The 23,179-nt window shown below is 41.9% G+C and overlaps 1 protein-coding gene across 2 annotated transcripts in view; it reads right to left on the minus strand.

Moving 5' to 3' along the window:
* Positions 1-22,680, minus strand: part of LOC115083832 (gastrula zinc finger protein XlCGF57.1-like) — a 43,505-nt gene extending 20,825 nt beyond the window's left edge. For both annotated transcript variants that reach the window (XM_029587857.1, XM_029587858.1), the window contains exons 1-3: positions 22,325-22,680; positions 21,834-21,960; positions 8,283-8,402 (exon numbers count right to left, since the gene is read on the minus strand). Coding sequence is in view for 1 of the 2 variants with exons in the window: in XM_029587858.1 (XP_029443718.1) it covers positions 8,283-8,402; positions 21,834-21,960; positions 22,325-22,348 (271 nt within the window). In the remaining variant the exon portion in view is untranslated. The remainder of the gene's footprint in view (positions 1-8,282; positions 8,403-21,833; positions 21,961-22,324) is intronic.
* Between the last annotated feature and the right edge of the window lie 499 nt (positions 22,681-23,179).

The raw sequence follows: 23,179 nt of genomic DNA on the forward strand, positions 1-23,179 counted from the left end.
CAATCTTTGAGCTGAGGAGTAATTCTGTGCAAAATTTATGAAGTCGCTTGATTCTCTCCTAGGGAAGGAAGGCCAGAGACTGGACCGAGTCTATTCTGGCCCCAATGAATTGTAGAATCTGAGTTGGTTTGAGTACCAACTTCTTGTAGTTGATGAGGAATCCCAGAGAGTCCAGGCAGGAGATTGTAGATTCTAGATGCTGATGCAGGAACATTTGGTTGGGGGGGAACTATCAGCCAATCGTCCAGTTAAGGAAAAGAGGTGGATCTCTTGACATCTGAGGTGAGCTACAGCCACAGTCGGACAACTGGTAAAAACGTTGGTAAGAACCCTGTATTGGTAGTGTCTGTAATTTACTTGGAAGCACAGGAACCGCCAGCAGGAGGGTTGTATTGTAATATGGGTGTAGGCATTTTTGAGGACCAATGAACACTTCCAATCATTCTCCTGAATGAATTGGAGTACCAGTTTGAGGGAAGTTATCTTGAATTTCTCCTTCCAAAGATATTTGTTTAGGGAGTGTAAATCCAGAATTGTACAGAGACCCCCTGAGCGTTTGGGAATGAGGAAGTATTGGGAGTAGTATCCTGTGTTTATCTGGTGCTTGGGCACCAATTAAATAGCCCTTTGCTGGAGCAGAGCATGGATATCCTGTCCAGAAGAGGTGACTGAGAAGAATCACTCAAATGGGTTGCATGACGTGGAAGAGCAGATTGGGAGAGGAAATTCAGATGATAACCCTTGCGGACAATTCAAAGAACCCGTTGATCTGAAGTGATGTGGTTCTACTGCAAGGCAAAAGCTGTTATCTTTCCCCCTACTGGTAGGTGAGGATATTGCTTGGTGTTCCTCAAAAAGATGATGGAGGTTTCTGAAGAAATGACTGAGAGGGTTTTTGTTGTTTCCTGTCCCTTGGACGTTCTCTAGTGGGAGCCGGCTCAATTTGAGAACATGGCTACTGGAAGAATTGAAGCTGTTGTGGTCTGTAGGGCGGAAAATATTTGTATTGTTTCTGCTGGTTATAGTATGGCTTCCTATATTGCTGAAAGAAGCGTCTTGATGTCGACTGGGAGTCTGAAACAGACTGAACTGCCACGTTCTACTCTTTCAATCGGGCCACTGTATCATTATGTTTTTCACGGAAAATGTTATCACCCAAGCAGGGGAGATTGGCTTGTTTGTCATGCACATCTTCCCTGATTGAACTAGAGCAGAGCCAGGCTCTCTGACGAGCAGCTATAGAAGTTGCCGAGGTTCAAGAAGATATCTCGAAGGATTCATATACCGTCCTGAGTAGGTGGCATAGACCTTCCTGCGTGTTATAGAAAGGCTGAGGTGTAATTGGCTGGCCTGATTCAGAACATAGAAATGGTTTCAGTAACTGTAAGGTTTCATACAGATACTAAACCATATAAAACTGGTGCTGCTGTATTCCTGATGTCAACATGGCACGCTGGAAAGTTTTCTTGGCATACTCACCTATAATTTTATGCTCCTTCAAAGGAGGACTAGACGCATGTAGTCTAGACTTCTTTGCACGTTTCATTGCCACCTCAACGACAACTGATTGGTGAGGAAGTTGAATGACTCCATATGTGGCCGATTTTTGTAGTCTAAATTTTAAATCTAACTTCCAAAAACTGGAAGAATTAAGTGAGGGGACTCCCATATCTTGGACAAAACTGAATCCAGTAGCTAATGTGATGGTAAAGCCTTTGGTTCAGCCGGTACATCTAGAACTTTTAGTATGCCAAATACTTCCTCTCGAGGGTCAGAAATGTTATGAACCTCCACTTCATAACGTTACCTAGTTTTTCCACAAATTTTCAACAGGTGAGATCCTCAAGAGGAGAGGAATGGTCTTGAGGCTTCTCCGGTGAGTCAGATACAATTCCCATTTAACTGAACGGGGAACAGTCCGGTGGAGAGTCTTGGTGGCTGACTAGTGTTGCGCTGGAGGTGGACTCCTGGCCTGGCGCAGGATTGGTTCGGCCCCCTGAGCAAACCCAGGGAGCGCCTGCCACCAGGAGGCGGAGCACACAAGGAGTCAGAGGCTAGCTGGAACTTCACCAATAACGGCCCGGGTTCTCCCTGGGCTGAGCCCTTGGATGCCTGGGCTTAGGTGGGCCTTGAGGGGTCTCCCGAAGAGGTAGCTGAGAGGTGTGCGGCTCTCAAGGAACAGGCTAGCTAGACCAAAACAAGGAGTACCGGAGACCACAGGAACAGTCCAGGAACAGAAGGTCCTCCAGGCAGGATAGGCAGTGCCTACTGGTCTAGCACATGGAAGGTCGCAAGGTGTGTCAAAGCAGGTGGACCTGGCGGTCAAGGGAGGAGCGAACAGATTGTTCAAGTGGAGCGCAAGGGTCAAAACCAGGGTATCCGTCTGAGCGTAGTCAGGCAAAGCAGAAGTCGGTTCCAGAAGTCAGGTCAAGCGTGGTCAGGCAAAGCAGAGGTCGGTTCCAGAAGTCAGGTCAAGCGTGGTCAGGCAAGCCAAGGTCAGTACCGAAAATCAGTCAGAGGAGGTACAACCTGGGTAGATGAAGAAACACAGGAACAGGGGAGGAACGGAGGAACAGGCGAGGAACGCAGGAATGAGGAATGGCATACTAGCTCACCCTGAGGTGATGACCCAATTGCCAAGGCAAGGAAGCAGAGATTGAGCCCGGCCTTTATATCAGGCTCAGGTGACGTCATCAGGAGGCGCTCTAGCCGAGGTTCCCGCCCTGGGCCCTTTAAGGGAGGGAGTGCCGGTCGTGCGCGCGCCTAGGGATGGGGCGGAGGACACAGAGGACGCAGAGCCCCTGCGGGAGCTCCGCTACAAGGCGTGGTTGGTGGAGGAGGCCGGAGGTGCACGGGACACGTGTTGTACGCTGGGAACTGGCAGCCATGGCAAGGGAGGACGGACCAGGAGCTGCGGTCGAGGACCCGAGGTGAGCAGGTCTGACTGTGGCACCAGCGCGGCTGGGACATGCAACAAGTAGAGGTGAATGCTGAGCTATATCAGGTTGTTCCTCTGAAGCCGGTGATGGTTGCTCCCCATGAGAGGGAGGAGTGGTTGATGGATCTGCATCTCCCACTGGACGCAGAAGATGAGGAGGAGAAAACTGTGGGTGTAATGTTGAAAAAAGATTTTTTATGAAGGAGGAGATTTGGTTCATGGCCTGTTGTGATTGAATGGCCTGTGGATTTGTGGCAGATTTTGAATGGTGTTGCACCTCTTGAGGGGAATAGGAATGTCTTCCTCGAGGATGTACCTTTGCAGATAAAATTTCTGTGGGTGGTTGTGGCTTGCAGGATCCCAGCTCCTGGATCAGGAGGTCTAAATCTGGGCGAGAGCACTTCCTGAAGTATGACGCATTGCAGGTGTGAGTGGGAGGATAAGCCAGAACACACTGAGCGGTTCTCCGATGACGAAGCTGATGGAGAACAAACTTGAACAGGGTTGAGAGACGAGACCCAGGGGGGTTGAGATAGTATCTCCTGGAAAGGGTCTGTAGGGTGGATTGGAGACCTGTGCTTATGTCGATGTATAGTTGCAATAGGTCTTGATTCGAGTCTGCCAATCAATTCCTTGATTTTTTGCAACACATGCGACGATAAATACTTCATGTGCATCAAAACCGCGCAGTGTTTATTTGACAAGTCTGCATCATTGCACAGTGTTTAGAGTTAGGGCATCCCAAAAGAGAGGTTGTAATAAGAAAAGTAGTCCAAGTACCTATAATTAAAAACTCACCTGAGCTAAAAGATTCCAGTTTATCCCTGTCAACTGAAAAACAGAATGTAAATACAAAACAAAAAACTAACTTTAAAATGTTTGTATGCTAATGCCAGAAGTCTAAGAAGTAAGATGGGAGAATTAGAGAATGTATAGCAGTGAATGATGACAAAGATTTAATTGGCATCTCAGAGACATGGTGGAAGGAGGACAACCACTGGGACAGTGCTATACCGGGGTACAAATTATATCATAATGATAGAAAGGAGCATCTTGGTGGCAGGGTGGCGCTTTATGTCCAGCATGGCATAGAGTCCAGCAGGATAAAGATCCTGCATGAGACTAAATGTACAATTGAATCTTTATGGGTAGAAATCCCTTGTGTGTTGGGGAAGACTATAGTGATAGGGGTATACTACCGTCCACCTGGTCAAGATGGTGAGATAGACAGTGAAATGTTAAGAGAAATTAGAGAAGCTAACCAAACTGGTAGTGCAGTAATAATGGCAGATTTCTATTACCCCAATATTGACCGAGTAAGTGAAGATTCAGGGCATACTAGAGAGAAAGTTCCTGGATGGAATAAAAGAAATAAAAGTTTTATGGAACAATTGGTGCAGGAGCCGATGAGAGAAGGAGCAATTTTAGATCTAATTCTCAGTGGAATGCAGGATTTGGTGAGAGAGGTAATCGTGGTGGGGCAGCTTGGCAGTAGTGATCATAATATGATCAAATTTGAATTAATGACTGGAAGGGGGACAGTATGTAAATCCATGGCTCCAGCGCTAAACTTTCAAAAAGGAAACTTTGATAAAATAAGAAAAATATAAAAAAAACTGAAAGGTACAGCTACAAAAGTAAAAAGTGTGCAACAAGCATGGACATTGTTAAAAAATACCATCCTAGAAGCACAGAACAGGGGGCAGATTTTCAAAGGCATACGCGCGTACCCCCCGAAAACCTGGCCCAAATACCCCCTGCGCGTGCCGAGCCTAGGTTGAGTAGGCTCGGCGGCGTGCACAAGTCCCAGGGCTTTCCTGGGGGGGGGGGGGGGGGGGGGTTCCGGGGGGCAGTGAATCGGCGCGCATCATTTGGGGCTGTGGTTCCGGCCCAGGGGCGTGGCCGAGGCCTCCGAAACGGCTCCGGGCCTGGGAATCGCGCGCAAGTTACACCTGCTTGGGGCAGGCGTAACTTGTACAACAAGAGGTAGGGGGGGTTTAGATAGGGCCGGGGGAATGGAAGGAAAGTTCCCTCCAAGGCCGCTCCGATTTTGAAGCGGCCTCGGAGGGAACGAAGGCAGGCTGTGCAGCTCAGCGCGCGCAGGCTGCTGATTTTGGGCAGCCTTGCGCGCCAACCCCAGATTTTAATGGCTACGCGCGTATCTATTGAAATCCCGCGTACTCTTGTTCACGCCTGGTGCGCAAACAAAAGTACGTGTGTGCGCAAGTTTCTAAAATCTACCCCCAGATGTATTCCATGCATTCCCTGAAAAATGGGGAAATTCCTCCAGGGATAGCAATGTATAGAACAATGTTGTGTTTTTATCATAGAGATGAGTTGTTGGCTCTGATCTCCCAGACATTGAAGATACTGGGGGTGCCGGGGCTGATTCCATGTCTAAGCCAAAGAAAAATCCCATTTTGATTTCTTTGTGTAAAGCATCATGTTTCTTCTCCATTTTGGATGCTGTTCAAGAATTGATTAATCTTGAATGGGGTGCCCCGGAAGTTAACTTTAAAGGGGGACAAGTTTGGATGCACTGTACCACCGGATCCGGCGGCGACAGAGTAGTTGCACTTTCTGAAAGTGGATGCACTGGTGTGTGTCATCACCAAGTGGATGACTATCCCTGCAGAAGGGGGAGCGACATTGAAGGATGCGCGGATAGGAGATTTGAGGCTATCCTTAAGCAGTCCTTTGAGAAGGGCTAATGCTTCGAATTTGGCACCAGTTGGCATATCTTTTCCATTTAAAAGAGTAATTTTGTCTGGTTGTTGGCTTTTTAGCTGCTACTATAATTTCTTTGATATCTGGAGGAAGTGTTAATGATGGTAAAGCTTCCCGTTCAACATCCAAGCTGTGAAATGGAGGGAGGAGTGGAGAGGGTGTAGAAGAGATCCTTCTTCTTGAGTCAGGAGATCTGGGGTTTGACCTAGATCTAAGGATTCGATCTCAGAGTACTGAGCTAGATAAACAAACCAAGGCTGTCTCGGCCATACTGGAACTATGAGAATCATACGGGCTCTGTCTCTTATTTTCTGTACTGTTTTTGAGATGAGAGGAATCAGAGGAAACGCGTAAAGGAGACCTGTCAACCATGACATTAGGAAGGCATCTTGTGTTGTCCTGAGATGGCTTGGGTGTACTGAACAAAACTGAGGAACTTTCTGGTTTTGTTCTGTGGCAAAGAGATCTATGCAAGGTTGACCCTAGTGAAGAAAGTTTCTGTTTGTTACTGATAGGTTGAGAGACCATTCGTGAGGGTGAAACAGTCTGCTGAGCCGGTCGGCTAAGGCGTTGGCTATTCCTGGTAAGTATATGGTTCTCACGGTTATCAAGTATCAAGCATTTATACCCTCGAACAATGGACTCTGACACTTCCAGGTTAAAGCACCTTTTAACCTTTTTAACCCGTACGCTCTACGGTAACACTCATTATTTATTTCCTGCCTTATCTTCTTTCCAGCTTGTCGCAAGCTTCCAAGTTCTCTTTCCCTGTTGATTGTAACTTTTTCGACCTTTTTCCTACCTACTGTTATCTTTCGTTTTTTACTTAAATTGTTACTCCAGTTTTACCCTTGTTAAATGTAAACCGATCCGATATGGTTACTTACTATGAAGGTCGGTATAAAAAAACTGTTAAATAAATAAATTAATTAAGAAAGGTGGAAGGAAGGCAAAACGATTATGAGCATGGTTAAAAGGTGAGGCGAAAAAGGCTATTTTACCCAAAAGATCTTCATCAAAAACTGGAAGAAGGATCCACCAGAAGAAAATAAGATAAAAGCATAAGCAAGTTAAATGTAAGCCACTGAGAAGACAGGTTAAGAGAGAATTTCAAAAGATGTTGGCCATAGAGGCAAAAACTCACAATAGAAACATTTTTAAATATGTCCGAAGCAGAAAGCCTGCAAGGGAATCAGTTGGACCGCTGGATGATCAAGGGGATAAAGGGGTACTTAGAGAAGATAAGGCCATTGTGGAAAGATTAAACAATTTCTTTGCTTCAGTATTTACTGAAGAGGATATTGGAGAGATACCCGTTCCAGAGCAGGTTTTCCTGGGTGATGATTCAGATCAACTGAACCAAATCATGGTGAATCTGGAAGATGTAGCAGGCCTGATTGACAAACTGAAGAGTAGTAAATCACCTGGACCAGATGGTATACACCCCAGGGTTCCAAAAGAACTAAAAAATGAAATTTCAGACCTATTAGTAAAAATGTATAACTTATCATTAAAATCATCCATTGTACCTGAAGATTGGAAGATGGCCAATGTAACCCTTATATTTAAAAAGGAATCCGGGGTGATCCGAGAAACTATAGACCGGTAAGCCTGACTTTAGTGCCAGGAAAAATCATGGAAACTGTTGTAATGAATAAAATGACAAAACATTTAGATAGACATGGTTTGATGGGACACAGCCAGCATGGATTTACCCAAGGGAAGTCTTGCATTACAAATCTCCTACATTTTTTTGAAGGGGTGAACAAACATGGGGACAAAGGTGAACCAGTAGATGTGGTGTATTTGGATTTTCAGAAGGCATTTGACAAAGTCCTGCATAAGAGGCTTCTAAAAAAACTAAAAAGTCATGGGACAGGAGGTGATGTCCTTTTGTGGATTGCACGTTGGTTAAAAGACAGGAAACAGAGAGTAGGATTAAATGGTCAGTTTTCACAGTGGAAATAGGTAAACAGTGGAGTGCCTCAAGGATCTGTACTTGGACCAGTGCTTTTTAATATATTTATAAATGATCTGGAAAGCGGTACAACGAGTGAGGTGATCAAATTTGTGGATGACACAAAACTATGCAGAGTAGTTAACTCTCAAGCGAATTGTGATAAATTGCAGGAGGACCTTGCAAGACTGAAAGATTGGGCATCCAAATGGCAGATGAAGTTTAATGTGGATAAGTGCAAGGTGATGCATATAGGGAAAAATAACCCTTGCTGTAGTTACACAATGTTAGGTTCTATCTTAGGAGTTACCACCCAGGAAAGAGATGCAGTAACTCATATACCAGAGAAAGTTCTGATGACCTGCTAGTTACCTAATGCTATGTGTTACTGTGGGTATATTATGACAATAACATAGCTGTGTTGTATAACAGTAGTGAATGTGTTTGAAAATATATTGTGGAAATCGTAATGTCTAATGGCTTTGGGTGTTTGGGTTTGGAGTCGGACATCCTGTGTGACTGGTGGCTGTTCCGGAAACCCTTGTGAGTGATAAGAGAGATCACCAGAGGAGCTGTGACAAGATCTCTGCCATTCCCAGCTGCTCTTTCCACTCCTCAGCTCAGCAGTTTTACCCCGGTCCCTCTTATTCCTGCACTCACCTGAGCAGCTGCTTCTCCCAGTTCCTCCTTCCTCTGATCCCGGCTCATCCCTGATGTACGGCTCTTCCCCTCGTTCAATGTGGGAGATAATCTCAGGGGTGGTGGTCGGAGAGCCTGATCCTGGGGTAAGAAAGCTGCATTAGGTTTCCCACGGTTATTCAGTGCTTAGCACACAATATTAATGGTTACCTCCAGGAGAATACATACATTGGGAAAAGTGCTGTGTATTGTAACTGGAAGACAGAAATCATTGAAAAGTATCTTCCCGGGAGCTCACTGAAACAATCTACAGTATTAATAAAAGCAGTGACAGAAGAATGACTCTTTCCATAGTTTGAAACTTTATTGCACATTAATTTTCTTCAGGGTGCTAGCTAATAAAATGCAAATCACATGATATAACTCCATATGCAATAATGACATGAGGCAGGTCGCACCTTACAGACTAACCAATTTATTGAGGCATAAGCTCAATAAACCGCCTCGTGTCATTTTTGCTACACCAGACTAACACAGCTAGCCCTCCGAATATCTGATCCATATGCAATAGGCTTTCTACTGATCACAGCCAATATACATTTCTACTCATGGAGACGCCGTCAGGAATATTGGGTTTATAATCAGCCTACTGTTAAAGATGCAGCTGGAAATTTCCCTGGCACACGGTTGCCAAAAGTCTGGGGCCTGTCAACTGATGCTGTCCTAGGCTCACCTGGTTCCCCAAGACCTAGCAAAAGATGCTGCTGCTGCTGCTGGCATGGGGACAGAGTGCTACTGCTGCTATCCTCACAAAAGACAGCACCAATACTGCCAGCCCTGCAAGAGAGGCTGCCACCAGCTCAGGCCTAGCAAAAGACACAGCGGCTGCAAGGCCAGCACGGGGGGGACAGTCATGCTGAGGCTGGAAAAAGGGAAGGGAGGGGAATGGTCAGAGGCTGCAAGGAGATGAGCAAAGAGAGACTACGATGAGAATAAATGCCTAAAGTGAAAAATCGAGTCAAATAAGCCCAAAAAAAAAAACACAACAAAATATCTAAAAATAATATATACGCCAAAGTTATTGGGGGAATACAAAATTTTTCCTCTGCCTCTTAAGAAATGCTTTGGCTGGCGTCCAAATTTTCAAAAAAATGTTTCCTCCTCTGGTTCAGGAATCCAAAGCTTCTTCCTTAAAAGAAAATGAAAAGTGCTCAAAAGCTCCTTCAACACTCCAGCATCGGCATCCCCACCAACTAAAGTGACAGTGCTGCCAGGAATAATTGTTATTTCAATATGATTTTAGGATCTTTCTCATAACATTGTTAATATAAAGATAAGAGATATTGTTTGTGAGAGTTTTTGTTACACTGAGGGCTGATATTATTATGTTATTTTATTGTTATTTGCCTATCTGTAATCCATCTAGTATAAACTTATCATAAGCAGAATATAAATGCTTTAAATAAACAAACATTATCTTTAAAAACACAGCACACCACCAGGACCATCACCATGATTAAATGTATAAGAAGTGTTCCCCAAAAAGCAAATCGGAAACCGATCCAGTTGGCTGTATTAGAGTGAAAACAATAGGAATCGGATGATCACACGAAGCCCTTTATTATGTGCCCGACTCTGGCCGAGTTTCGCTCGTAGAGCTGCCTCAGGGGCAACTACAACAAAACAATATATCAATAAAAATCAAAATTACACAATGGCACATTAAAAATTAAAATCATAAAAACATGTATAGGTGTACATACTCAAATCATAAAAAAATACATGTATAAGTGTGAACACTGCCAACATGAATACTATTAAAACATGTATAAATGTACTTATCAAATCATAAAATGAAATACATGTATAAATAAAAAAAATTCAAAGAACAACATACTTAGAAACATGAACTTTACAACATAAATAACTATATGAACTCATGGATAATATATAAATAGAATGTATGCAAACATTAAAGAAGTGTAGACAGAAAATATAAGGTGGAAAAAATTCCAAGGAACCGGAGAGGCTGACTAATTAACATTGGAGTACATAATAAAAAAGTAAAAAAGTAGATTGGAGTCTGTATATAATATATCATTAATTGTATAATATAGATCTTACTTCAATCGGCAGGATTTGAAAAAATGCCTGCTGGGCTGCTGTCACATGTCACACTGTTGCAAATTCGCATAAAGATATATATTAGTTCCTAGATGGAGATTAAAAGTAAATATGCCATATCATTGGAACGATAGCTCAACATTTGTATAAAATTAAATAACACGGAACACATCCAAATCTCTTAATTCACTCATAAATATGTTCTAATAAGATTTAACTAATTAGCTGCAGGTATTTTTAAATAACACCACAGTTTTCTAATCAGTATAGATCACTAATAAATTAAAATCATAAATCGACCAAGCATTGCAGCGACAAATGCTTACAGTATTTTTTCTTAAAAAACACTCACACAGCGCACTTGTCACTCACTCAATCCAACATAATCATATGCAGTGTTGACAACCACTAACGCTGTGGATCTCAGCATAACTTACTGCAAGCTAACGCATACTTCAATTCTAATTATCAGTCAAAAGTACTTCACTACCTTATGTGGAACTCGTGCATTGACTTCCTAACAGTGGATACTTCTAAAAACATCAAATACTAACACATCGCACTTGTCATCCATTCTTATCTAAAACATTCAATACAACAACCATATTACTCACAACTACAGAAACTGAAAGTATTAGTCTAAGTAGCGATACTCGCAAAAAAAATTGGCACCAAAACATACATAGCAACGAACGAGTTGAACACTAGCGCATATTTACAAGTTCAAAATGTGAATCAAAAAGACTACATGCAACATCATTACAACTATACAGCTTAATTTTAATTAATAAATATCACATCCTACAACAGCTCACGCCGAGAGTACCATTTTATTATCAGTGAAATCATTCTTATTGTCTCCATCCATTCACTATCCATTTTAGAATGCTTACAAATACAAGATCAGCACTAGTGTATCCTAGCCATCAGACAAATGCAAATTGTGAAGAATAATGTATCTCTCTATTTCACATAATATAAAATGAATCCTAGATGCATTCAACACTAACAACACGTGATAATCGCGATTCTCTTGCACTCATACCTGCGGAACGTATCCAACATCATTCTGCTACTAACTTTTCGGCTGCCATCATTTGAGATTATCTACTCTATCGAGTTTGTTTTTATAGTGATTCTGAATCATTTTTTAATCTGTTGTGTCATATATGGTATTTATTCGATTTTTTAATCATTTTTTGGAGTCTTAATATTCATAAATATTTAGGTTATTGAATTATATCGTTTTTATTATTTTTTCAAATTGATTTATTTTTTGGATTGTGACTGGAGTCTGGTTATTTATATTATTAATATTTTTTCATGATTTTAAAGATTTTTATCTGCTTAAATTGTCCTTCAAATGTCATATTTCAAATTTATATAATATTAATATTGGTATGGTTTACGTTACTAAATAGTAATTTATCCCTTGAATAGACTTTTAGGTGGTGGATATCCTCCATTGTGTGTCATGGTATCTCTTAAAATTTGAATACGCACCTGTGCGCACCCTGATTGACAGATCATGCAAATTGATGTTTTTGGCGCCAAAATACTGCGTAGCTCGCGATATTTTGCTACTTATACTGCGACTGATGGCAGCCGAAAAGTTAGTAGCAGAATGATGTTGGATACGTTCCGCAGGTATGAGTGCAAGAGAATCGCGATTATCAAGTGTTGTTAGTGTTGAATGCATCTAGGATTCATTTTATATTATGTGAAATAGAGAGATACATTATTCTTCACAATTTGCATTTGTCTGATGGCTAGGATACACTAGTGCTGATCTTGTATTTGTAAGCATTCTAAAATGGATAGTGAATGGATGGAGACAATAAGAATGATTTCACTGATAATAAAATGGTACTCTCGGCGTGAGCTGTTGTAGGATGTGATATTTATTAATTAAAATTAAGCTGTATAGTTGTAATGATGTTGCATGTAGTCTTTTTGATTCACATTTTGAACTTGTAAATATGCGCTAGTGTTCAACTCGTTCGTTGCTATGTATGTTTTGGTGCCAATTTTTTTTGCGAGTATCGCTACTTAGACTAATACTTTCAGTTTCTGTAGTTGTGAGTAATATGGTTGTTGTATTGAATGTTTTAGATAAGAATGGATGACAAGTGCGATGTGTTAGTGTTTGATGTTTTTAGAAGTATCCACTGTTAGGAAGTCAATGCACGAGTTCCACATAAGGTAGTGAAGTACTTTTGACTGATAATTAGAATTGAAGTATGCGTTAGCTTGCAGTAAGTTATGCTGAGATCCACAGCGTTAGTGGTTGTCAACACTGCATATGATTATGTTGGATTGAGTGAGTGACAAGTGCGCTGTGTGAGTGTTTTTTAAGAAAAAATACTGTAAGCATTTGTCGCTGCAATGCTTGGCCGATTTATGATTTTAATTTATTAGTGATCTATACTGATTAGAAAACTGTGGTGTTATTTAAAAATACCTGCAGCTAATTAGTTAAATCTTATTAGAACATATTTATGAGTGAATTAAGAGATTTGGATGTGTTCCGTGTTATTTAATTTTATACAAATGTTGAGCTATCGTTCCAATGATATGGCATATTTACTTTTAATCTCCATCTAGGAACTAATATATATCTTTACGCGAATTTGCAACAGTGTGACATGTGACAGCAGCCCAGCAGGCATTTTTTCAAATCCTGCCGATTGAAGTAAGATCTATATTATACAATTAATGATATATTATATACAGACTCCAATCTACTTTTTTATTATGTACTCCAATGTTAATTAGTCAGCCTCTCCGGTTCCTTGGAATTTTTTCCACCTTATATTTTCTCTCTACACTTCTTTAATGTTTGCATACATTCTATTTATATATTATCCATGAGTTCATATAGTTATTTATGTTGTAAAGTTCATGTTTCTAAGTATGTTGTTCTTTGAATTTTTTTTATTTATACATGTATTTCATTTTATGATTTGATAAGTACATTTATACATGTTTTAATAGTATTCATGTTGGTAGTGTTCACACTTATACATGTATTTTTTTATGATTTGAGTATGTACACCTATACATGTTTTTATGATTTTAATTTTTAATGTGCCATTGTGTAATTTTGATTTTTATTGATATATTGTTTTGTTGTAGTTGCCCCTGAGGCAGCTCTACGAGCGAAACTCGGCCAGAGTCGGGCACATAATAAAGGGCTTCGTGTGATCATCCGATTCCTATTGTTTTCACTCTAAGAAGTGTTCCCCGACACCACATAATATAATCCAGATCTGGTAGACGACGTCTGCTCCTGTACTTCACTGGTTCCCATTCCCCTGCAGCGAGGTCATCCATCGAGGAGAGTGTTTTCTTTTTTTGTTTTTTTCCAACATACTTTTTATTAAAGTGAACACAGCAAACACGATCAAAGGAAACAAGACATCCACCCAAGAATACAATCGCAGATACACACAGCGAGACGTGCAAAGTACATAACTCCTTGTCCAATGAGCGTCGCTGCGTACCACATTTTCTTTTTATGTCCCCCACAGTTTAGAACGCCAGACCCACACCCAGGACACCCTCCCCCATCCCCCCTACCCCTAGACCATGCACACTCCGTTCATAACCAATCAAGCAACCAAAACAGTACCATATCCGGCTGCTAGAGATATAGCAAACGTGCAGATCCCTCAAGCAAGTCACCAATGCAAAAGCCTTTTCCCAGAACTGGAAATAACAATTCAGATGCAAAACAACTCGTTTGTTGCCAGATTCCCTTTTTCTCAGACGCTCCATCCGAGCACGATGGATCATAGCTTCCGTCCATTCCCGATAAGCAGGTATCTCATTGTAATGCCGACAGGACAGAACCACTTTTTCCGCTAAAGTCAGAGAGACCACCACAAACCTCTGTCACCTACCAGGCAAAACAGGGGCGTCAGCAAACAAATGCAGATAGATAAGCCCGCCATCCCAAGGACTTGGGCATCCCAGTGTCTTCTCAATGGTACCACATACTTTATGCCAAAAAGCGTTTAATGTGGAACATTCTGTGAACATGTGGCAAAAATCCCCTCTAAGATGCAGACATTTTAGACATTCATCAGATTCCCAAAGCCGCATACGCACCCCCCTTATCTCTAGATATATAAGAGCAACGTAGAATTTTAAACCGTCTTTCTCGGAGACTGACTGGCGCCATACATCTGTAAATCATTTCAAATGCTCTCCGGATATCAGACTCCTCAAACTCGAGTCTCAGATCCTCTCTCCATAGTTTGGCCAACAAAGCCATATGAGAGGAAGGCAGATACTCGGAGAGGAAACGACCCCCAGATACCTCGGCTTCTGAAAAAGAAAGAAGTGACCACATTACCAGTGCAAACCTTCACAGCATAGTGGCAACTCTGCAAATAAGCAAGTACATTTCCCTTGGGAAGATGCTAGGACTCCGGTAGTTGCTGAAATGACCATAGCTTACACTCGTCAGAGTCTACCAAGAGTCCAAGGCAAGACAGACCCCTCTCTCTCCAAGCATAAAACACAGAGTGATCAAAACCAGCGGGGAAGGCCAAATTGCCAGAGAGGGGTAAAAAGGGAGTAACCAGGGTGGATTTATGTGTAAGAGACCTCCACCACTGCCACGCCCTGCGTAAAGCCCTAATTTCCCCAACAGAAATTGGCTCCTCCAGCTTAAGTGTATCCTCGTGTGAGAGTTGAAGAAAAAGCCGACTGAAAAATAAGCAATGTCTATGAAAGAAATTCTGTGGTTCACTCTTATAAAGATCCCAGAAAAAAATTCTTTAAAACTCTGAGCACCACCTCGGTACCCCCATGCTCCTGACTGCCAAAATGAACCGTAGGGACAAAAGGTTTTGGGGGTTGAATGTTTGAGCAAGCGAGCTAGTAGCTTACTCGATTTGTTCCCCCACTGAAAAAGTTTGTATTTATAAATACAAAAGATTCTGTTGTCTTGGACTCCAGCAGCATGTCTAATTCCTTGCGGGCCTCTCGTAACTGTTGTTTAACATCAGATGCCATGGAACGGACATGCACGAGCCTGAGCTATCTGCTTAATTAAGGCTAATTCTTTTTGAGCAACGACGCCTTTTCCGCACTTGATCAGCCAGAACGGTCCCTCAAAGTACGGCCTTAGTGGCATTCCAAAAAAGTAACAGCCGACACATCAAGCGAGGAATTAAAAACTACATACTCATCCCATTGTAATCCGAAATACTGAAGAAACTCCTTGTCATGATAGAGCAAAGGAGATATCCTCCACCTCAAAGTACGACTCCCTGTATCAGCAAAAGCTAACTTACAAGCAATAAGAGAGTGGTTAGAGAAAGGCACATCATACATTTCTCTTGATTGTAACCGAGAAAAATAGGACTCTGATAATAGTACGTAGATTCTGGAATAGACTTGATGAGCATGAGAAAAAAAAGGAATACTCTCTATCCTGAAGGTGCTGCATGCGCCAACTGTCTATGACCCCCAGCTCTTGGCAAAGAAAACCAATGCCAATATCCATTTGTATCTGTTTAGGGATTTTGGGAGGAGAGCAGTCCATAAGAGGATTGTCTATCACATTGAAGTCACCACTCACCACATACATAATCTTCCCAGCAAAGAATTCTGGCAACTAGAAAAGAGAAAAATTGATGGGAATATTTATTGGGAGAATAAACATTAAGTAAGATCACTTTTGACCTATTATTAAAAAAGACATTATCCACAACAAAAAACATAAGACCCCATGGTATTCACCAGAATTAAAATCAATGAAGTGTACACTCAGAAAACTAGAAAAGAAATGGAGAAAAAGTCCTACGCCTTTATCATTAAGTCAATACAGAATCTGGTTGTCCAAATATAAAACCAACATAAACAAGACTTAAAGTGACTTCTACGCCAGTAAAATTCATGACTATCAATACAATCCTAGAATGTTGTTCTCCTATGTCACTGAACTTACTAACTCATCCCCCAATGTTTTATTAAACAAATACCAAAATAAAATGTAATGAAATTGCCAATTTGTTTTTTTAGAGACAAGCTTTGAAACTAGTAAAAGATATTAAAATAAAAGAATTCCAAGATAACGTTGATCACCAACACAGAAAGTACATGGTCTAATTTTGAGATGGTCTTATCAACAGAAATTGAAAATTACGTAAAAAGCATGAACCCAACTAATCACCTGCTAGATGACATACCAATCAAAGTACTGAAAACCATATCCAACTTAATTGCAAAACCTTTAGCCAACATAGTTAACTTATCCCTAGAACAAGGCAGATTTCCTGATCGCCTAAAAAAATGCCATAGTTAAACCAATAGTAAAAAATTCCCATATAAACTCAATTGACCCATCTAATCTAAGACCCATCTCAATCTTGCCGTTTGTCTCAAAACTAATAGAAAAGGTTGTAAATAAGCAGTTGTCGGAACACATTGAGACCCATAACATCCTTCACCCCTCACAATTCGGTTTACGCAGACTTTATAATACAGAAACACTGCTCACATCCCTAATGGACACAACGCTTAGAGGACTAGACAATGGGCAAACATACTTAATAGTATTACATTGATATCTCGGCTGCATTTGATACAGTAAACCACAATACATTAAATAGGATTAACAGATCTAACCCTGCAATGGTTTAACTCATATCTTTCAAACAGATCATTCAAAGTTAAAATTAACAACATAGAGACCGAACAACAAGCAGTAAAACCTGGCGTTCCACAAGGCTCATCTTTACCATCCACTCTTTTTAATATTTATATGTTGCCATTATGCAAGATTTTATCAGGCTTGGGATTAACCCATTTTATATATGCAGACGACGTACAAATTTTAATTCCGATTTCCAAGACACTTGAAGCAACATTAGAACTACGGGAAATTTATCTCTCTGCAATAAGACAAGTTTTAACACAGATGAGTCTCTCTCTTAACCCCAAAAAAACAGAATTTTTAATAATTTGTGACAAACGACTGAAAAGATAGAAGTAGTAATAAAAAAAAATGCAAAAAGATATCCAGTGTCTTTTGAAATCAAAAATCTTGGAGTCATACTAGACAATGAAATAAGCCTAAAACCTTGGATAAACAACATTATTAAAGATGGCCACTTCAAACAAAATGTTTTAAAAAAAAGATTAAAGCCTCTTTTACACAAGCAAGATTTTAGGACAGTTTTACAAGCCCTCATCCTCTCTCAAAGATGGACTATTGTAACGTTCTACTATTGGGATTACCTGCTTCCACAACTAGACCACTTCAACTCCTTCAAAATTCAGCAGCCAGGATCCTAACCAACACCAAGAGAAGAGAACATATTACACCGATCCTTAAAGAACTACACTGGTTACCCATCACTCACCACATTCAATATAAAGCATGATCCATGATTCACAAAACGCTCTATAATAACAAATTGGAACGGCTCACCGCATCACTACATTTCCACGTTCCACAGAGAATCACCGGGTCTGCTAACAATGGCTTCTTACCTGTTCCATCACCCATATTGGCACACTTAAATTCAGTGCGTGAGAGAGCACTTTCCATTGCTGGCCCACTGTTGAGGAATTCCCTTCCACAAGAGCTACGACTTGAGCCAAACATGCAAGCCTTTGAAAAAGGCATAAAAACTTGGCTTTTTCAACAGGCCTTTCCATAAGACTAGCTTTATATTTAATTCTTAAATCTTCTGTTTTACAATTAATTTAGTTTCCTTTAGGTTTTAAGATTTAAGAAATGTTATTTGTATTTTACCTTATTTTATTTGTATTTTATTTATTTCTAATGAATGTTGTATCTTTTATCACTATTTTATATGCTTGTATCACATTTATAATTGAATAGTATCTCTTTTAATTGAATGTTTTTTAAATGCCTACAATGGGGCATGATTAGTTAATTGTACACCGATGTGATCTTTAACTATGAATGTCGGTATAAAAAAAAACAAACAAATAAATATAACATCACAGCTAAAAGAAGAAACCTGCCCTCAGGATCAGAGATCTGTTCATCAAGGGTAAAAAGAAATATTTTTACCGAAAAAAACAGTTACACCCTTCTGTCTGGAGTAATAAGAGGAAAACTAACATTGCCCAACCCATTCCCTGCACAGTTTGGCGCACTCAAGATCATCCAGATGTGTTTCCTGGAGAAAAGCTATGAACGTTCTGCGCTTTTTAAGGTCATTTAATTCTTTTTTACCTCTTGATCGGCGAATGAAGCCCATCGACATTGAGTGAACATATTAAGATATCAGACATCGGAGATAACATCCAGATCACAGACACTGATCAGAGAGAAAACCCAGAGGTGAGACCCCCAGCTTAGGCCCCCCCCTCTATCAAAATCAGCTGCAACAAAACCCCACTGCAGCAACCGAGAGGCATAGCTTGCAAATGCCAAGGGAAACAGAATTAGGGGAACATCCCCAAGCCAAGCACACAAACTTCCACAGCCACACACAATCACACCCACACACACTCTTCCACATAGACACAAAATGAAACAAGAAACCCCGAAGAAACACAGACCCATGTACCCAACCATTACCCCCCTTAGAAATTCCCATAGAATCCTGAGTCCACAGCAAAAAAGTTGCCACGCAGTCCATCCACGCCAAGACGATTCTTCTCTCCACGTCGAATCGCAGCAACCTTCCCGCAGGTCTCCCGAGATCGCCAAGATCTTCTCAATGCGGCAAGAGTCTGACTGTATACCCACACCAACTCTTACTCAAAACGAGCTCACCTCGAGCAGTACCAGCACATGATAACACAGGATGCGGCGTAACTGGAATAGCTGCAGCCCAGCAAAACGTGGTGCTCAAAAAGAAACAAAACTAGCACAACAGCTCACGTCCACGCCAGGGAGAGCGATAAGGGGGCAAACAGACAGCCATCTCCACTTCCAGAAAAATGAGAAAAGGGCTGATAGCCGCACAAGCCAAAGTACACAAAAGTAGAGCCAAAATTAAAGTTAAGGCACCGTAAATGCAACCAGAGTCTCAGCGCAACCAGAATCGCAATGCAGGGGGAACAAGAAGTTACCCTCCAAAAGATAACTCTGGTTATAGCAGGCTCCAAATAACCCAGACGGAACATGGAAAGGACCCCCCCCATCAGGCACAAAGAAATCATCCACGCTGCAGGGATTCCACGAACATTTTCACTTCAGAGGCTGAGGTCAGCAGCTTGGTTTCTCCCCCTTGAAAGATTTTCAACTACGCAGGGAACTGGACCGAAAAACGCACCCCTCTTTGTAATAATCGAGTACAGCAAGGGGAAAATTCCCTCCAAGCCACCTGCACCTTCGCAGAAAAATCAGGGAACAGAAGGAGCTTAGCATTACCATATTTCAGCTCTGATATCTTCCGGTAAGCCATGAGTATTTTGGCTTGGTCAAGAAAGTTCAAATGTTTGACGATGACTTGCCGCGGCCTATTGCTATCAGGGCCTCCTGCGCCTAAGCCTGTGCGCACATTCTGCAATGATAGATCTGTTCGCAGTGGGAATACTGAGGGCCTCCAGCAGCAATTGTTCATAAACGGTAAGTAATTCCTCTCCCTGAACAATCTCTGGAACACCCACAATGCGAAGATTATTGCAATGACTGAGATTTTCTAAGTGTTCGAGTTTTTCTTCAAGTTTCTTGTTCTTTTCCCTAAGCTCAGCAATGGTATTAGTGAGGGAGTCCAGGTGGTCACTGTGATCACTCACCCGGCGTCCAAAATGTGTGTCCAGGAAGGACGCCCAAACTGGATGCACAGAATGTGCGTCCTGAAAAACGTTCAGTCACACACACCCAAAAAGAGATATGGATGTAGACATAAAAGAGTGTGCAGGCATACGCTGATGACACACAAAAAAAAACCTTGCAAACTAGTCATTGTGGCCTACCACGTGCCAAGAAGCCTGAGAGCCAAAAGGCTGCTTAACTCAAAGTGCCTGAACTGCCTCCACATCTCACAGAACTTCCCAGAGACGTAATAAGGAGAAGCCGAATGCCAAGGAAAAAGACCTAGTAGAAAAAATCCTCACTAAGAGCTCCTTTTTTTTTTTTTTTTAAGAAGTAAAAACTTTTACCTGAGCTCAATCCTCCATGGCTGAGAATAGGAATGGGTCCCTGCTACAGGGGGAGAGGGTAAAGGCCTTCACCATAGAGCTTCTCTCAGCCTGCAACTGCTTATATCTTTTTTTTTTTTTTAGTCCACACCAACCAAGGCTACCAGACGGGAGAGACCGAACAGTATCACCTCAGGAGGCAAGCAATGCTATATAATCATCTTGTCTTCTACTTATCTTTTTTTTACTACAAGCAATCCCCAGTAGGGAAATGCATGTCCACCATCTGCTGGAGACTGAGAATACTGGTGGGCTGATGTAGGGGCAGGAGATTATATATCTGTGACATCAGCTTCTTACTCCATCTTCATTTGCTGGAAGAGGTGTATTTATTTATTTAGATTTTTATAATCCACTGTGGGGACTGGCCTGCCTGAAGAGGAACCTTATTTTTTTGTGTGTAAATGGCTTTTTAGATTTACCACCAAAATGTATTACACTTTAACTGCACTTCATCTTGCCCCTCTCCTTCATTCTTTTGCTTACTCCATCTTTATCCATCTCCAATTTTCCCTCTTGCCTTTCCTTCCTACTTTATATTTTCCACTCCTTTTATTTCATCTCTTATGACTTCTGTTCTCTTCCTTACCTTTCCACACATTTCTCACATATTTCTCCTTCTTCCCTGACTGGATTTGTCCCCACTCTATTCTCGTGAGCTACTGTATCCTATTCATTTCCACCTCTAATTTTCTGCTCGTCCTAGTCCTTTCCTTCCTCAACTTTCTTTTTTTTTTCTCCATTTCTCTCTCCTTCACCACTAAAATGTTTTCTTCTCTCCTCTGTCCCTTTACACCTTGTACTTCTTTCAGTCCTTCCAGTCTCTCCTCCTTCCTCCCTACATTGCTCACCTATTCTTTCTCCTCCTCCACCAAAGTTCTATACCTCTCAACATTCATTCTCTCTTCCTACACATCGTCTGCTCCCTTATGTTCATCTTGCCTTCTTCCATCTTTCAGGCTCATTTCCAGCCCCCATCACTCATTCTCCTACACATTTTCTGCTCCCTCGTGTTCTTCCCTCCTCCCTTTATATCTTCCAGCCACTTAAAATTTTTCAACTGTAAATGTATCATTATTCATTCGATCATGTTCTGCTTCTTCCCTCTTGTAGTCTAACTTACTATCTGGTCATGCATTCCTCTCTCTCAAGCTTTTATGTTGGAGAAACTGAAATATCATTGGAAAAGGCCTGAATTATAGTATGCGGCAACAGCAAAAGCTTTTACTCACTTTGTAATCAGCTAATATTCTATTGTTCCCCCATCCCCAAAATATTTTATTTTTCTTTAAGAATATCATTCCTTACCCAGTGAGCTCAGAGTCTGATAATTCTCCTTCATCACATCCTTGTAAAGCTCCTTCTGCCATTCTTCTAAATCCTCCCACTCCTTCTGGGAGAAATAGACAGCGATATCCTCAAAAGTTACTCGGATCTGAAATACAAACCCTTCCACATTCAGGACCTTGTGCATCACATCCTTCAGACCTCTGAGTGCTAGAGCTCAGCAGAGGAAGAGGAGAGTTTTCTGAGTGTAAATAATTCACACTCACATAACAGTCCCTGAGTAGGCTTATAAGAACTGGAAACCAGTTCCACACAGAACCTGGGACACAAAATCTCACTTTTTGGGCCTCCTGATCTCTGTTTACACTCAGGAAAGTCCCAAAATGTCTTTCCTGCACCTCGGGTGTGCTCGGGGTCCTATTAAAGTCAGGGCTGACTCCACAGTGTCCCAGGTTAGAAAGCTGCAACAGTGATTGTACAGAGAGGGCAGGAAGCTGAGGGCAATCGCCTACCTGAGCAGAAGCCCCCGCAGGCATTTTCCTCTTTGTCTTTTGCTGCTTTCAGGATCCGAAATGAATTGGGGGCTCTTTCTCGGGCTGGGGGAGAGCCGAGTGTTTGCCTCTTGCAGAGCAGCTCAGGGGCAGGAGCTGAGATTTTGGGCTTGACAGGTTTCTAATTTCCAGCCGTTGCTCTGCGAATGAAAGAAGAAAAGACTCTTTGTGGACTTCTTTCGCGCGCGCGCTCTCTCTCTCGCCGCAGCACAGGGAAATCCCTCTTCCTGCCGAGCGCAAGCTGATGACATCTCAAGGGGGGCGGGCAGAGCTGGCTGCGCAGACTGATGACGTCACGCAAGGCGCCGGCAAACCAGTGTTGCCAACCTCGCTTATTTACCGCGAGATTGGGCTTCTTTTCCTAGTCATTCGCGTTTTTTTTTCCGATTCGCGGGTTGCTTTTAATTGGGCTATTTTTTCTGCCAGTCGCGGTTTTTTTGGGCTTGTTGGGCGAGACTTGTGCTCTGATGTTACAGTGATTGGCTGCTGCTGCTGCGATGAAGCCTGTCCATATCCGGCACACCCTATCCCTATATTGCAGCAGTAAGCCAATCAGAGCAGGATTCAAAGAGTGAGCTGCAAGCCTTGTTGATGGATACCTCGCGAACACATTTTTGTTGGCAGACCTGGAACGGGAAGGCCAGCAGCAGGGCATTGGAGGGCAACAGCAAAGGAATCTTCAGACTGTGCAGCTACAGCCAGGTATCAGGAGGGGAGGAATTAGTATGTTGAGAGGGGGGAATGAGAGTGTGGGGGGCCAGAGATGTGCTGGGAGGGGGGTGGGGAGAGGGGAATGAATGAGTGAGAGTGTGGGGG

This window comes from Rhinatrema bivittatum, chromosome 2 (assembly GCF_901001135.1).
Source record: "Rhinatrema bivittatum chromosome 2, aRhiBiv1.1, whole genome shotgun sequence".
Lineage (NCBI taxonomy): Eukaryota > Metazoa > Chordata > Amphibia > Gymnophiona > Rhinatrematidae > Rhinatrema > Rhinatrema bivittatum.